This window comes from Acipenser ruthenus, chromosome 5, assembly GCF_902713425.1.
Source record: "Acipenser ruthenus chromosome 5, fAciRut3.2 maternal haplotype, whole genome shotgun sequence".
In the NCBI taxonomy this organism is placed as follows: domain Eukaryota; kingdom Metazoa; phylum Chordata; class Actinopteri; order Acipenseriformes; family Acipenseridae; genus Acipenser; species Acipenser ruthenus.
In genome coordinates this window covers 37,180,287-37,197,185 of record NC_081193.1, presented here as the reverse complement: position 1 = coordinate 37,197,185, position 16,899 = coordinate 37,180,287, and the positions used below count along the sequence as shown (strand labels likewise).

The following is a 16,899-nucleotide window of genomic DNA, read 5'->3' as shown; positions in this document are numbered from 1 at the left end:
TGGTATAGGCGGATATGTGAAAGTCGGATTTGCGAACATTATAGAAAAAGCATTTACACATCAATAAATAGGTTAGTGAACAAAAACCACACACAAACTGCTTTAAACATGGGGACATTTTTTGCTTTAAAAGTAAGCAAACGTAAACAAGATTAATTAGGCTACAAATACAGTGTTGCCATGCGGTTTGCTATAAGCCATCTCCACTCAAAGCTTTTAAAAAACAAAACAAAAAAATACAGAATAAATGGTAAATGTAGGGTGACCACCTGTCCCTAATTGGGTGGGACACTCTCAATGTACAGATCAAGTCGCGGTCCCGGGCTTAATATCTCCGGGATGGCATTTGTCCCGAATTCGTAGACAGTGCAATCTTACAGTTTAGTACCACAGTCAAACCATAGCATATCTGTTTATATCAGGCAATTAGCATGTCAAATATTGTTAGGAAATGAAAAAAAAATTTGTCCAAAAATGTTTCGGGTTATTGGTTCTACAGTATATGTCTAGAAATCTGCACATACTCTTTTCTTCTTTTTAACCCCCCTATACCAATTATGGGTGGTTGTGGTTAAAAGCAGAAAAATGGCAATCCTTGTTTATTTTTTAACTTTTAGATGCTTCATGAAGAATTGGAGCAACAGCAGCCAATGATAGAGAAACTGGCAGCAGTCACAGAAATACTCCAGGACCAGGACCCAGTGAATATAACCAAAGGCTGTCTTGCAGGTTTTGAGGATGTTCAAGCACGCTGGAATACATTGACTTCCAGGGCTAAAGATGAGGTTTGCACGCTGCAAGATATTGCAGCAAATTTAGGAGAGTTTGAGGTAGGTTGAGAAATAGTAAAAGGGAGGGGGGGGGGGGGTTGGAACTACTACATTAAGGTAGAAAGCAGCTTATTTAATAACTGTATATTTCAGATTCCTCTTGATTTTTACTCAGCTGTTTGGTCTACAAGTTATAAAGTAACTGATTTGAGGAAATGGATACATAAAAAATAGGTACACAAACTTAGGTCTATGGCAGATGTTTCTCTTGCTTCATTTCTAGAATAGAATGTTCATAAGATGTTTGCAGTGGGTTTCTGAGATGTTTTTTTAATAATCAAGGTTTAATCATTTTCACAGATTTACTGCAGCTTTCAGGTTTTTTCCCTTGTTACATTAACCAGAAAGTTTTTTACGTATTTAAATAGAAGGGGTAATGTAATGAAAGCCTTATCGTTTGTTTAAATGTAATATGTGGTTTGGCCAAAGCTGTCACGTTAACAACCTGTTTGGTTATTGCCCACGTAGGATAAATCTGGACAAGTTCAGAAGTGGATGGATGGAGTGGAATGCTTTCTGACCAAAGAGAATGTTGCTTTGGGAGATACAGAGAAACTTCGGGAGGAAATGGAACAATGCACGGTTAGTGTAACATTGCTCCTGGTTTGTAATGGCAAAATTACATACATTTCCAGGCTGAAATTGTTTTGCCTAAGTGAACCATTTTATAAGTTATTAAATGAGTTACAGGAATTGGGTGACACCAATATACATTTTGCTGTCAACTTGCTATTAAATTAGATCATGTCGATTATCTTAATATGCTATATAACCCAGTAATAGGGATTGGGATCCCTGTATTGTGGGGGGAAAAAAAAAAAAAAAGCTTTAATTTGTATGAAGTTACAGTTTTTACGTGCAAATAGCTTCAATCGTTTTAACCAATTTTGCATTTCATTTCAGATGTTTGTGAATGAAATGGAAAATATGGAAGTAGCTTTGAAAAGCATGAAAGACTGTGAAGCAGCTCTAAAACAGAAGTCATTCCCAGGTCTGGCAGGCTGGGGACAGCCCAGACTAGCAAACTACCAGACAAGATGGGAGAAACTAGCTAAACAGGTGGGCATGTTGGATGTTCAATAGTGTTGTATTTTAAAACGGCCTCACAGTCCTATCCAGGTATATGGACACCACAGCCTCACGGTATGGTATGTTTCCGCTTAGCCTTTTTCCACTGGTGGTTGGTACAGTTCAGGTTTGCAATGCCTTAAAAGTTTTACGAAACATAAAATGCACCGTGGTATACAAAATGCTGAGAAAACAAAATAAAGGTTGCTGTTGTGTATAAATTAGCAGTTATATGGCTAATTTTTTAGTTTGTGTTTTGAAATGGAAACCTCATTATCATACCCAATACACAGAAATAAAACTGGCAGTATTTTATTATTTCTAGTCTACACATAGTTTTGTTTTGCATGTTATATTAGTGCAACAATATTATACACATGTGAGCATTGTAATAATATACCTGCTCATGATAATGTTATTCATTATTATATGCTAAACAATAAACAAACCTGCAAGTTCTACGCCGCACTGCTCAGATCAGAGCAATCCACACATCCTTGTTTCCAATTTTCATAACTACAACCACATACAAGGCACCAGTGCTGTTAAAAAGACTGAAGTCTTTCTGGTACTAGTCAAAACAGCTGTTGCTGAGTGTCCCTGTAACATTGCAAACTAAAACATAACCAGCTAATTTATAATTTGAGTCGGTGGTGGACACAAGGACTTGCTTCAGTGCTTGTTATATTTAGAAGAAACAAAAAAGCAGTCATGTTTTTTCAATGATCTGTATTCTGTTTTATATATTACCATCCTTTTAAATAAATTAAAACGTGTATCATGGTGAATTCGACAATACGTACTGCACATACTGCATTTTTGGGGTTGTCAGCACTGTAGACAGATATAAATATATAATAGAAAAATGAAATGGTAGGTGGTGTTCTGCAGACTTGCTTTACAGTGCATGACTGTTAAAACAGCATTTTATGTTTAATGTACTAGAGAAGGGAATGCTGATTTTTAAGGTTCATTTCCAGATTTTAAGCCACCATGGTCGGGTATCTGAGAACCAGGAGAAAACAGAGAATTTAAGGAAAGACTTGACGGAGATGCAAGAATGGATGAGCCAGGCGGATGAGGAGTACTTGATGAGGGACTTTGAATACAAGACTCCAGAGGAGCTAGAGGGAGCTTTGGAAGAAATGAATGTAAGACTAACTAATACTCACTAAAGACCCCTGTTTATGGAGACACAGGGGGTTAACAGCAGTATAGGCCCAATGAGTCCTGGCCCACACAACAATAAAAAGCCTTTTGTCATTCAAGCCGTACAGCTGCAGAGATAAAAATTCTTAAATTAGATGTGAAAAATCTCTAAGGCATGACACAATAATGGTGTTACACTGGAAAACAGTTCATGATGTTTACATTTTTTAGAAATCAGTTTACCCTGTTTTAAATAAAGTAAATGAATAATTTAACGCATGAAAAAAATACTCCGGACTCTAACATCTGTGGCACAGTTTTATTATGACAAGAGGAAAACAAGTGTTAAACCAAGTATGATTCAGCCAGCAGATGGGGAATGTTAACTGCACTGTTTAACATGCCTTTAGTGGTTCATTTGACAGGTGTGATTGTGTGAAAGCCATTAGTTTATACTGCACTGCATCTCATTAAGGATCTGTTTTTAATGTTCTTGGAAGGTAAAAGTGGTGATCTACAGAAGGTGGAAATGAACATATACAGTATGTTGAATCACATTGGACACTTTGTCTCCCATGTTAAGATGCTATCTAATGCATTGCCTCAGAAAAGCTTGTGTTGTCACTGTTGCTGGTCTGTTTTTGTCCCTGCAGAGGGCGAAAGAGGATGTGTTGCAGAAGGAGGTAAAAGTGAAGATTATGAAGGATAGTATCAACATGCTGGTGGCAAAGTCACCCCCTGGTGGCCAGGATTTGACATTGAATCTTGCTGTTGTGTTAAAGAATTACCAGAAGCTTTGTGATCGATTTCGGAGCAAATGTCACACTCTGGAGGTAGGTGGAAACATGAACGTATACGAAATGTATAAATATTAAATTGAGAATCCCAGCATTGCTCCTTTACAACCCATTTTTAGTGTATTTCCACATTGCAAAGCTATACCAGAGCCTTGTTACCTCACCTTTTCCCGTAAACTGATTGCTTTTCACATTATAACAAGATTAGTAAACCAAGTGGATGTCACACTCTCAGTCCAATTTGATACTTAGTCCTCCCTGCATTGTATCTTTTTCAGGAGGTTTGGTCTTGCTGGATTGAGTTGATACAGTATTTGGATATGGAGACAAATTGGTTAAACAATCTGGAGGAGCAGGTCCAGAACACCGAGAACCTGCTAGACAGCACTGAGGCTGTTAATGAAGCACTAGAGGTAAAAATTACACAGATAGATACTTTCTAGATGTTTTTTTTTTTAACTCATTACATTTGTTTTTAGAAGTACCTTGTTATGTTTAGAATAGACCTGTTTTAGTCACCCAGTGGTTTGTTTCTCTTGATGTGAAGCTGCTTCTCCTTGAATTATACCTGATAAACATGTTGCCTCATTTTTAAGTTTAACAGTGAGGATTAATTTATTACTGCAGTGGAGGCTGATTTGTATTAGACATTACTTGGCAGGGGAACTTGTAAGTCTCTATAACCATTTCTCTGCTTTCTTTCTCCCAGTCTCTGGAGTCTATTCTGCGCCACCCTGCAGACAACCGGACGCAGATCCGGGAGCTTGGACAGACACTGATAGACGGAGGAATTCTGGATGAAATTATCAGTGAAAAGCTGGAGGCCTTTAATACACGCTATGAAGAGCTCAGTCACCAGGTAGGGGTTGGGGTGATTTTGTAGTGCATTGTCAACCATTAGCTGATTTTAACAGGTTGCATATAACATAGCATTGTACTGTATGTATGAGTACAAATATAACATACAGTATATGTAACGCTTCCAGTGAGTTCTTTGTAAAACATACACTGCCGTTGGTAGCCAGTTCTGCAGTTTATTTTTCATTGGAACTTTTAACTCTGTACACCTGTGGTTGCGGAACAATACCAATCACAACGGTAACTAAAGAGTTACTGTAAAGCCATAAATATTTTCAAGCCTTTTATTATGCGTTTTTCGCATATGAAAAAAAACTAAACATTTTTGGCACGAGTATCAAATTCAACTAACAATATATACTTTGTATATTGCAACAGGGCACCAACATTACTGGAGTAAAATAGGCTTTATGGGTGTGATTCACCAAATATTTTGGTTACGAATATTTATAGCTTTACAGTAATCTGCAGGATTCATGGCTTTCCTTTTCAACTAACTAATGTGTTCTATGTACATTCCCCTGTTCTAGGCTGTGAGCAGGCAGATCTCTTTGGAACAGCACTTGCAGTGTCTTCGTGAGAATGACCAGCTTCTGCAGGCCCTTCAAGAGTCACTGACACAGTTGGATCAGGAGCTGACCTCCTACCTGACTGACAGGATCGATGCCTTCCAACTTCCACAGGAGGCACAGGTGCTTGTCCATACTGCATTAGAATCCAATAATCTTGGCTTATTTCAGTAAACAATAAATTAATGAATTATTAGTAAAAAAATATATATACATTGTTACTTAATTGTGGATTAGACATCTAGTCATGAACAATGCATAACACTCTTCCAGTAATAAACAAGCAAACATTAAATATTAAAAAAATGAAATAAACCATGACACTTTTTTCCTGTTCTGTTTGATACTAGACCATTCAAGCCGAGATTGCTGCCCATGAAGTCAGTTTGGAGGAGCTGCGACGAAGGAATGCAGGCAACTTCCCCCCTGTCACCCCAGAGGGCAAGTCTCCTCGTGGGGGTACCTTACTGGACGTACTCCAGGTGAGAGATGGATTTGTAAGGCTGAACAGGTTTCATAGAGATTCTGCATGAGCATTGAAGGACACATTGAACAATCTGTCATTCCATTCAGCTAATCCAGCAATGTCAGTCAGAATTTGAATAATGTAAAATACGCATTCCTATTTGTATCCGACGTGCATTAGAATACCGGTTCTGTATGAAATGTGTAGAATTGACTTAAAAAACTTGTTAAACACAATGTTTCCATTTTTTTTATTCCGTACTTTTTTTTCACAAAGCAAGAATTCGAATTCATCACTGATAATTCTTTGTCTCTGTGCCTAACATTGAACCACATGTTCCATCAACAGAGGAAGCATCGGGAGATATCCACTAAATACCAGCTCTTCCAGAAACCTGCCAACTTTGAGCAGCGGATGCTGGATTGTAAGCGTGTACTGGATAGTGCCAAGGCTGAACTGCAGGTGTTGGATGTGAGAAGCGTTGCGCCAGATGACATAAAAGCTCACTTGGATGGCTGCATGGTAAAATAGTTATCAGATCATAGCAAGCAATGTGGTCCTGCTTTAAACCTTCATTCAGCTTACATTTGAAGTATTTTGTAGAAATGTATTAAAAATAAAAAATAAATTAAAAGTTAATTACAATGCTGAAATTAGAAGGGGGGGGGGGGGGGGGGGGGATTTCCAGCCATATAGTATTTATTTATTTTATACTTTTTTTTTTATTATTATTTTTTTTTTAAATAGCTCTTGTTTACTTCTGTTAGTTTTCAAGGTTTGGAAGTCACCAGGCAGTTAAACAAGTTCACATGCACATCATTTTAAAAGATCTCAAAGTAACTGCATGCTAGATATAAGTGTGGGGTAGGAACCATTTATTTCAATGCTTTACCACTGTGATACTGATTTTTCAGTTTCTGATATTTTTATTTATTTATTTTGTTTCCCATATCAGAAACTCTACAAGACCTTGAGTGAGGTGAAATTGGAGGTGGAGACTGTAATTAAAACGGGAAGGCAGATTGTACAGAAACAACAGACTGACAACCCCAAGGGAATGGATGAGCAGCTAACTGCTTTAAAATTCCTTTACAACGATCTTGGCGCTCAGGTAAGGAGCTCAGTGGAGATTAAAAATAAGTCATGTTGGATCCCTGAACACTGCATTGTTATATGGATTTGTGAAAAGTGCCAAGGCAATAAACCCCATGGCAAAAAAAACAAAACAAAAAAAACCTTTTTAATACATTTCTTTTAAGTTGAAAAATAAATATTGCTTATAGGGAGTTCAGACCAAATTTAATCATAATTTGAATACATGTTTAAGATGTATGTAAAAACTTAGTTTGATATATTGAGATGGACAGACAGACAAATAAGGGGCCTCTATATGTTATGGTCTATGGAAATATAGTTACATACATCTCAGACTATTCTTTGTTCATAGTTTTATTTTTTGTTGAAATACAGTTTTTACAGACATATTCGAAACATAATTGTTTGGGTTTTTTTGTTTGGTTAGTTCTGCTCAACGCTCCTTGGTGTCCTCAAGCAAAAAACAAAAATAAAATGATGGGCATAAATCATTGTAGCGCTTTCTTTCTTATTTTTTTTCTTGCAAATATAGCACCAGCTGTGCCTTCTCTAATGGGGCTATTTGTAATAAAAATTGCGTTGTATTATATATATATAATTATACAGTGGCTCTCAAAAGTATTCACCCCCCCCCCCCCCCCTTGGACTTTTCCACATTTTATTGTGTTACAACATGGAATCAAAATGGATTTAATTAGTTTTTGCCACTGATGAACACAAAAAAAGTCCATAATGTCAAAGTGAAAAATAAAATCTACAAATTGTTCTAAATTAATTACAAATATAAAACAGAAAATAATTAATTGCATAAGTATTCACCCACTTTGCTATGACGCACCTAAATAAGCTCTGGTGCAACCAGTTGTCTTTAGAATTCACATAATTAGTTGAATGGAGTCCTCCTGTGTGCAATTAAGGTGTTTCACATGATTTCAGGTTAGATACACCTGTCTCTGGGAGGTCCCACAGTTGGTTAGTACATTTTCTAACAAAAATACGTCATGAAGACAAAGGAACATTCAAAGCAAATCCGGAATAAGGTTCTTCAAAAGCACCAATCGGGTAGGATATAAGAACATTTCCAAGACATTGAATATCCCCCGGAGCACAGTAAAGTCAATTTATTAAGAAATGGAGAGAATATGGCACAATTGTGAATCTGTCAAGAACAGGCCGTCCTCAAAAACGGAGTATCCGGACGAGAAGGGCACTAGTCAGGGAGGCCACCAAGAGGCCTATTGCAACTCTAAAGGAGTTGCAGTCTTCCACGGCTGAGCTGGGAGGCACTGTGCATACGGCAACAATAGCCTGGGTGCTTCACAAAACTGGCCTTTAGGGGAGAGTGGCAAAAAGAAAGCCATTGTTGAAAAAAACTCGCATCAAATCTCGGCTAGAGTTTGCCAGAAGGCATGTGAGAGACTCTGAGACCAAGTGGAAGAAGATTTTATGGTCTGATGAGACCAAAATAGAGCTTTTTGGCGTCAACGCTAAGTGCTATGTTTGGCGCAAGCCTAACCCCCGCACATCATCCTGAGAACACCATCCCTACCGTGAAGCATGGTGGTGGCAGCATCATGCTATGGGGATGCTTCTCTGCGCCAGGGCCTGGAAAGCTCGTGAAGATAGAGGGCAAAATGGATGCAGCAAAGTACAGAGAAATCCTGGAGGAAAACCTGCTGAAGTCTGCAAGAGACCTGGGTCTTGGGAGAAGATTCATCTTTCAGCAGGACAATGACCCCAAACATACAGCCAAAGCCACACTGGAGTGGCTTAAAAACAAAAAGGTCAATGTTCTGGAGTGGCCCAGTCAAAGCCCGGACCTCAATCCAATTAAGAATATGTGAAAAGAGTTGAAAATTGCTGTTCACCAAAGGTCCCCATCCAACTTGATGGAGCTTGAGCAATTTTGCAAAGAAGAATGGGCAAAAATTGCAGTGTCCTGATGTGCAAAGCTGGTAGAGACTTATCCAAATAGACTCATGGCTGTAATTGCTGCCAAAGGTGCCTCTACCAAATATTGACTCAAGGGGGTGAATACCAATTATTTTCTGTTTTGTATTTGTAATCAATTTAGAACAATTTGTAGATTTTATTTTTCACTTTGACATTATGGACTTTTTTTTGTGTTGATCAGTGGCAAAAACTCCTAATTAAATCAATTGATTCCATGTTGTAACACAATGAAATGTGGAAAAGTCCAAGGGGGGGTGAATACTTTTGAGAATTATATATATATAATTATAATTAGTGCCTTGGAAAAAGTCTTCACACCCTTGAACATTTTTCACATTCTACTGTCTAAAAAATACCATTCAAAATGCATTAAAGTAGGAGTTTGTTTCACTGATCTACACAACATAATCTACACTTTCAACGTGAAAGAACAATTATAGAAATATTCAAAAAGTAATTAAAAATAAAAAACCAAAAAGTCTTGATTGCATAAGTCTTCACACCCTTTGTCGTAGCAAACCCAAATTGGCTCAGGTACAACAAATTGCCTTAACAAGGGACATAAGTCAAATAGAGCCCACCTGTGTCCAGTCACAGTAGTTTAACTGATTTGAATACTCCTGGATGAAGAATCAACCTGTTTCTGTTGTATGAAGTGAATTTGAAGCAAATGGCAAAACGTGCCGAACAAGGAACTCCCAAAAGAACTCTGGGATAAAGTTATTGAAATGTGCAGATTGGGGGAAGGCTATAAGAAACTTTCAATGTCTTTGAATATCCCTTGGGGCATTTTGAATTGTATTTTTTAGGCAGCAGAATGTGAAAAGTTCAAGGGTGTGAAGACTTTTTCAAGGCACTGTGTGTGTGTGTGTGTGTGTGTGTGTGTGTATATATATATATGGATGGATGGATAGATGGAACAAAATACTGTGCATCCAGTTACCTCTCCTAATCTCTTCATAAAATAATGCTTTAAAATGTGTCATGAAATGGATGTGCATTTCAACAAAACTAACAACGGGGGCCTTCCCCAAAGTACTTGTTAAAGATAAGTCTGCCTACTGTCTGTATAGGTGACCGAAGGGAAGCAGGACCTTGAGAAAGCCCTGCAAATCTCTCAGAAACTGCAGGAGGAGACGACATCCCTGCAACAGTGGCTTGTTGCAACAGAGACCATACTTAACCAGAAGAACACTTCAGAAAACATGCCAGCTGATGTTGACGCAGAGGTTGTCTGGGCAAAAGTAGGCTTGTCTTCAACAAATATTTTACAAATTGTTTTTGCTAAAAAATTGGGTTTATTTGCTTCATTACATTTTTTTATTGTTAACACCCATTATTTTAGAATTAGGCACTGTGAGGTAGATTAACCCAGGGCTTCCCAAACCCGGCCCTCGGGACCCCAGTGTCTTCTGGTTTTCGTTCCAGCTGAGCTCTCAATTTACTTAAACCTTAATTGAACTAATAATAAATTAAGCAAGTTGTTAGTTCAATTAAGGGTTTAGTTAATAGAGCTCAGTTGGAATGAAAACCAGAAGACACTGGGGTCCCACGGACCAGGTTTTGGAATCCCTGGATTAACCCCTTTTATATCCAAGTGTTTTTAAGTCTTATAAAAAACTTAATTTGAGACAGTGAAAAAATATGTTTTATTTCCAGACCCTTGCTAGAACACACCACAACATGTTTGTTTGTAAGATCACAATATATACCAAAAAGTTAAACTTAAGTTTTTATCGTTTTATTTTATTTTTTATTCACCATTTAGGAGATTTTTTTTTTTTTTTTAAAGAACACCTTATGTTGGTTACCTTAGATACCCTGGGCTAAACTAAAGGTATTATTTTTCACTATTTAATTATTGAACCTGTAGTTCACCACATGATAAAATAGTAAACAACTGCAATGAAATTGTCAACAGGTTATGTAACAATACAAATGTTTAATTAATTAATTAATTAATTAATTAATTAATTAATTAATTAATTAATTAATTAATTAATTAATTAAATATAAAAATGAGCTTACATACTCTATAAAAAGTGTCACCCCCTACTTCCTAATTATTCATCAAATGCATTTACATAACTAATCTAATACAGATCTAAAAATAAGTGTGTGTATGTGTATATATATATATATATATATATATATATATATATATATATATATATATATATATATATATATAAAAGCCATCCCCTACTTTTTACATTTGATTATTACATTATATGTCTTTCAACAATAATGATTGAGAAGTACAAAGGAAAATGAATAATTCACAGCGTCTCCTCATACTTGCATTACATTCTATCTACGTTTGACATGTCCATATAATAAACTGTTGCACTAACATAGTGGAAAAAACTGTAAAAGGGGCGTGGGTTATCCACTGCGAGGGATTGGAGACACAAGACGGTGTGTTTGACACACTACGCAGGTGCTCAGGATTTAAGAAATATTTTTAAATCTGTGGTGCAATGCCATGTGCTACCACCGAGTTACCCGCAGTGGTATAACTCGTGGTGGTGTTGGTTCTTTAAACAAAACATTAAAATACTGAACAAAAACACAGCTAGCAAACAAAAGGTGGCCTACAGTAGTTTGGTTGTGCACTACTCCTCCTACACAGGGAGGTTCGATGGCAGCTACTCAAAGACCACTAGGGGAATCGCACGTATCCCATGGAGGCTGCAAAGGGGTGAAGAGGTGCAAGTAGACAAACGTTTTTCGCTAATCCTATTCCCCTGAACATTTTATGTTAATATGATTCTTAAGACTTTACCCAGCTTCACTTCACTGCTTGTACAGGGTCTAAAATGTATTTATTTTATGTTTTAAAGTTGTTTTAACTTCCTGTTAACCAGATGCAGTTTTAGCTGTTTGTTTACTCTATACCCAGAAAGATTTAATGTTATAATTTTGGATGAACTGCAGTTTACTAATGATTTTTTGTTGGGTGCAGGGCGTGCTAAAGGAGCTGGAGAGAAGAAAGGCTGACCTGAGCAGCATCACAGAGAGCAGTGCAGCCCTGCAAGGCCTAGTGGAGGGCAGCGAGGCTGGGCTAGAGGAGAGGCTCTGTGTGCTCAATGCGGGCTGGGGACGAGTGCGCACCTGGACTGAGGACTGGCTCAGCCATGTGCTGGTGGGTAAAAAGCTGTCATTTTTCAATAGAATGACATAATTGTCTTATCTGAGAGGATCTGGATTGATGAACCTGGAAAACTCTTGTTACTGATATAGCACTTGTAGTGCTAAGTTTTCCCTCCTTTGATATCAAACCAGCATTCTGTAGGCTGAGGCAGGATCAGGGTCATTATGAGTGAGAAGTTCAGTCTCCTAAAATGAACAGAATTAATTTTACATATTAACCCTTTGCAGTCCATTTAGAAAGTGCGCGTCAGGTCCAATTTATTTTCACACGCGCAGTTAATTTTAGACGCGCTGTTTAAAAGTGGGTTTTTTTACAGTCAGACGGGTTTAAAAGGCCCTGCATATCAACAAAGCACTCACTAGGCATCTCCAGCTCCGCCCCACCCTTTCGTTCGCTATCGCTTTCACATATGCTAATAAATAAATAATAATAATAATAATAGTCGTACATACCGATCGATCATCTCCTGATCACTCGTTTTATCACCAAACTCCTCAATAATGCAGTCCAAGTCATTATTTTATTACTATAACATCTCAAAAAAGCTCTGCAAATGTCCGTGATAGTCTCTGTGCGCTGATACAGTACTATTCATCTTGTTTCCTTATGACCGCCCCTATGTAATGCCAGGTGCATGTATGACTAATCATGAGATACGCCTTTATTTATTTATTTATTTATTTATTTATTTATTTATTTATTTTTATCGGCTTGTCTCAGCTCCTGTCGCTCCCACTCGGCCATTGAATGGCTTTCTCTGCTTTTTCCGGAGAAAAAACGACTAGAAACCCGTTTTGCGTTTTTTTGATGATGTTGGACAGGGTCCGACAATGGACCGGATAGGAATAATTGCAATGTCGGACCAGGTCCGACAATGGACCGCAAAGGGTTAACAACATGTAGATGGACTTTTGATCACTTGACCTCATTTTGTAAAACTTCATACAGTAGGTCACTGCCAATTACTACAAAGCCATCCATGTGTTTTTTTGAATACTTAGTAAGGATAAACCTTGGAGAATCAGTTGTTACAAAATTACTTTGATGGATTACTAACATTTGTTGTTGGATACTGCTGTAGAAACACCAGAATGAGATGGAGATCTTCGATGAGAATTTGGCCCACATCAGCACTTGGCTCTACCAGACAGAAATTTGCTTAGATGAGACAGAGAAACAGTCCCCAAGCGAGAAGGGGGAAGTCGTCAAGGTAGTGGAATGTTCCTGATCACCTCTTCTTGCATAGATAAACAAACACAAGCCACAAATTGATGTCTTGTTGCCATTTCTTCAGAACCTGCTCACTGAACTGGATGATGTCAGTTTACGGGTGGACAGTGTGCGGGATCAAGCAATTATTCTGATGACCAGCAGAGGGTCGGCTAGCCGTGAAGTTGTGGAACCTAAACTGGCAGAACTAAACCGCAACTTTGAGAAGGTTTCCCACCATATTAAAGCTGCCAAGGTAAATGTGTTGTTGAAAGATTTGCAATGATGTGACTTAGGAGTATAAGTTAGAGGACACGTGACTTTATATATGACCTTTTAAAGTTGTTACCCTAACCTGTAAAGAATAGTTAAAATGTATTTCATTGGATGTTCAGTATTTGTATTTATTATGATATGGTTTTTCCAGATGTCTGTGGGTACAGAGCCCCTGACCTATGAAGTCAGTGTCAGGCAGGAGGGTCAGAAGATGGAGAAGGCCCCCTCTGGTGACTTACACCTGTTTGACAAGGACCTGCAGAACCTGCTCAAGAACCTGGACAAGCAGCTGGAATCCCCCAAGCAGCTTCCTCAAGATGATGACAAGGTAAACACCATATTGTTTCAAAGAATGTTTCCAATACATACAGTATATTCACATAGTTAGGCCCCAATTATTTTCATTTGTTTTATGCTGGTAGGATATTATACGAGCAGATCAGGGCTCACAGCTACCAGAGGGATGGCATATCTGAAAAATACTATTCCTTAATAGAAAGTTTCATAAAGTACTTGAAACACATCTTGATTATATGAATGTGCAATTTACAACAAAGGCAACAGGTAATTGAAATGTCATACCTGTTGGTGATGCATCCGACGTTGGCAACCACTCTGCACACAGGAGACTATCAGTTTAAACCATTATCTTGAAATCGCCATGCAAACCAACGCTGGTTTGATCTTAGGAAAATGTATATAATAACCCCTAATAAGTCATGTTGTGAATTGAACAAACAGAAATGAAGTAAAAGAATATTAAGTGCCTTAACTTATTTACAGGTGGATGAAGAAAAGGCTGTGATAGAAGAGATGCTGCAGAGAGGAGAGCAGATGTTACAGCAAACCTCAGGTGACGGCAAGAGAGAAGAGATACGCAAGAAACTGTTGATACTGCAAACCAAGTACAGTACTCTGCGGGTAAGCACCTAATCTGTTAAGTATGTTGATGTGGAGAAGCAGAAATAGTTGGAAACATATAGCTCTATTTAAAATGGGTAAAAGCAATACAGTCAATTAATATATAGACATGCAGACGTGCATGATCAGTGTGAGTGCTTGTGACAGTCTGGCTCGCAGTGGTGTGGTGGATGACGTCACGGACCAGGAAGTAACTGACTCCAAACAGTGGATGGGCGGGTGAAACTGAGTGCAAAAGCACTCAGCGTATTTAATAACAAACAAACAAAATATTTAAACAAAATACAAACAAAAGGGCACGAGGGCCAAACGAATAAATAAACAAACAAGTAAGTGCCGTGCTGGATTATCCAGCACGTATTAGCAATTGTTTTTTTAAATATTATTCCTTCTCTCCGCTCCCCGTACTCTCTACTCCAACACCCCAACCTCAAATGCAGAGAGCTGCAGGTTTATATACTCTGGCCGAGGGATTAACTAGTTGGTAATTATCTTATTATCCCCCGGCCAGAGTCTGCACGCGTTTGGTAAGGATGCATGACTGTCAGCTATTTAAGTAATCAGTAGCTGATCAGCCATGCATCCTCACGGGGTTTTTAAATAATAATAAAAGACGCGGCGCTTTTACCCGCGCCGCAAACAAAAATACAAATAATAATAAATAGGGGCGGGACACTCCGCCACAGTGCTTCTGAATCCTTATGCCCTGCTGGTTATGTTTGTATGCATTTATACTCGAATCACACTTACATTTTTAGATCTCAAACTGCTCATCATCTGTAATCTTTGGTATTAAAATTCAAGTCAAGGTGACCTACTTAAGCAATAAATCAATCAATATTTATTTTATATAGCGCCTTTCATAGTGGACCACCATCACAGAACGCTTTACAAGATAGTGAGGAACAATGCATGATACATTAAATACAGTGAAATACAGGGCATAGTACATTAAACAGTAAAAAAAAATGCAAATACATTAAATATAGGCATAATACATTAAATACAAGGCTAGGATGTGAATTCTAAACATTGTGAATGCGTGTGTCAAGCAGAACCATATGAATAAGATGGAGTGAAAAACCTGAAATAGCAATTTAGACAACAGCTAATAACAGATATCAGGCTTAGAGAGCATTAAAAGCGAAAGAGAACAAGTGGGTCTTGAGACATGATTTGAATCGAGTGATTGTGGGAGCTGTATGCACTAAAGCTGGAACAGAGTTCCAGAGAATTGGGGCCGTGAAGCTAAAGAGCGCTCTCCGAGTGTGGTGCACTTTTGCTTGGGTATAACAAGCAGGCCAGAGTCGGAGGACCTCAGCTTGCATGCAGGGACATAGCGGGTCAGCAGGTTGGAGAGATACTCTGGACCTGTGTGATGTAGGGCCTTGTAGGCTAGCAGGAGAATTTTGAAAGTAATCCTGAACTTTACTGGTAGCCAGTGCAGCTGGGCAAGACGGAGTAATGTGATCATGTTTTTTGCATCTGGTAAGGATCCTAGCAGTGGAATTTTGAATCCGCTGCAATCGGTTTATGGTGCGTGATGGAAGATCACCTTAGAGAAAGTTGCAGTAGTCGAGTCGAGAGGAGATGGATGCATGACAGAGTATCTGCATCCGGGAGGGAAAGATAGGGATGGACCTTTGAGATGTTTTGGAGGTGGTAGAAGGAGGATTTGACTACGGATGAGATTTGGGCATCAAAGGAGAGGTTACTATCCAGAAGTACACCAAGGCTTTCGAACAGTGGGGGAAGGCAGCAGCAGACAGTTTCTGAGGTCCAAGGCAGCAATATTGAGATTCTTGAGTTGAGTTTTCAGTCCTACTGGAAGTTCAGATTTGTTGGTGTTGAGCTGAAGAAAATTGGCAGACATCCAGACCTTGATGTCTTGAATGCAAGCTGAGAGCCGGACCATGGCAGAGGGACATCCAGGGTCTAGTTTTAGGTAGAGTTGGGTGTCCTCTGCATAGGAGTGAAACATGAGGCTATGTTGGTGGATGAGGTAACGCAAGGGAAGCATGTAGATGTTGAAGAGAAGAGGCTCGAGAACAGGCCCTTGAGGGACACCTGAAGTGACCGGGTTTGCGTCAGCACTGCTTCCATCATAGAATGCGTGCCTCCAGATAGGTAAGAGGACAACCAGGAGAGACCAGGTTCCAGCGATCCCAGCATACTTCTGAAGGCGGTCAAGAAGAATGCTATGATCTATGGTATCAAAAGCAGCAGTTAGGTCAAGGAGGACAAAGAGAGGGAGCATCAGCATTAAGCAGGAGATCATTTGCAATCCGGAGCAGAGCAGTTTCGGTACTGTGATGTGGCCGGAAGCCAGACTGCAGAGATTCAAGCAGATTTGTTATCTGCTAGATGTTTCGTCAGCTGGCTGGCTACAGCCCTTTCAGTTGTTTTGAGATAAAAGGATGCAGGATTTGATCAGTGGTTTTGAAGAGAATAGTTGGTTTATAAGAGTTCTGAGAAGTACTTCACCCTGGCAGCAGTGAGCGCACGTCTGTAGCTACTGAGGTGATTGGTTCAAATCTCTCTATGAACTCTTAGT

At 38.8% G+C, this 16,899-nt stretch overlaps 1 protein-coding gene across 4 annotated transcripts in view; it reads left to right on the top strand.

Moving 5' to 3' along the window:
* The window catches only part of LOC117402749 (utrophin-like), a 251,345-nt gene that overhangs the window by 59,242 nt on the left and 175,204 nt on the right, over window positions 1-16,899 (top strand). For all 4 annotated transcript variants that reach the window (XM_059024118.1, XM_059024119.1, XM_059024120.1 and 1 more), the window contains exons 23-39: window positions 618-830; window positions 1,299-1,412; window positions 1,734-1,889; window positions 2,879-3,049; window positions 3,701-3,880; window positions 4,123-4,257; window positions 4,554-4,703; window positions 5,233-5,394; window positions 5,622-5,753; window positions 6,086-6,259; window positions 6,693-6,848; window positions 9,859-10,029; window positions 11,751-11,930; window positions 13,021-13,149; window positions 13,234-13,404; window positions 13,576-13,752; window positions 14,208-14,345. In XM_059024118.1, coding sequence (XP_058880101.1) covers window positions 618-830; window positions 1,299-1,412; window positions 1,734-1,889; window positions 2,879-3,049; window positions 3,701-3,880; window positions 4,123-4,257; window positions 4,554-4,703; window positions 5,233-5,394; window positions 5,622-5,753; window positions 6,086-6,259; window positions 6,693-6,848; window positions 9,859-10,029; window positions 11,751-11,930; window positions 13,021-13,149; window positions 13,234-13,404; window positions 13,576-13,752; window positions 14,208-14,345 — 2,709 coding nt within the window. The remainder of the gene's footprint in view (window positions 1-617; window positions 831-1,298; window positions 1,413-1,733; window positions 1,890-2,878; window positions 3,050-3,700; window positions 3,881-4,122; window positions 4,258-4,553; window positions 4,704-5,232; window positions 5,395-5,621; window positions 5,754-6,085; window positions 6,260-6,692; window positions 6,849-9,858; window positions 10,030-11,750; window positions 11,931-13,020; window positions 13,150-13,233; window positions 13,405-13,575; window positions 13,753-14,207; window positions 14,346-16,899) is intronic.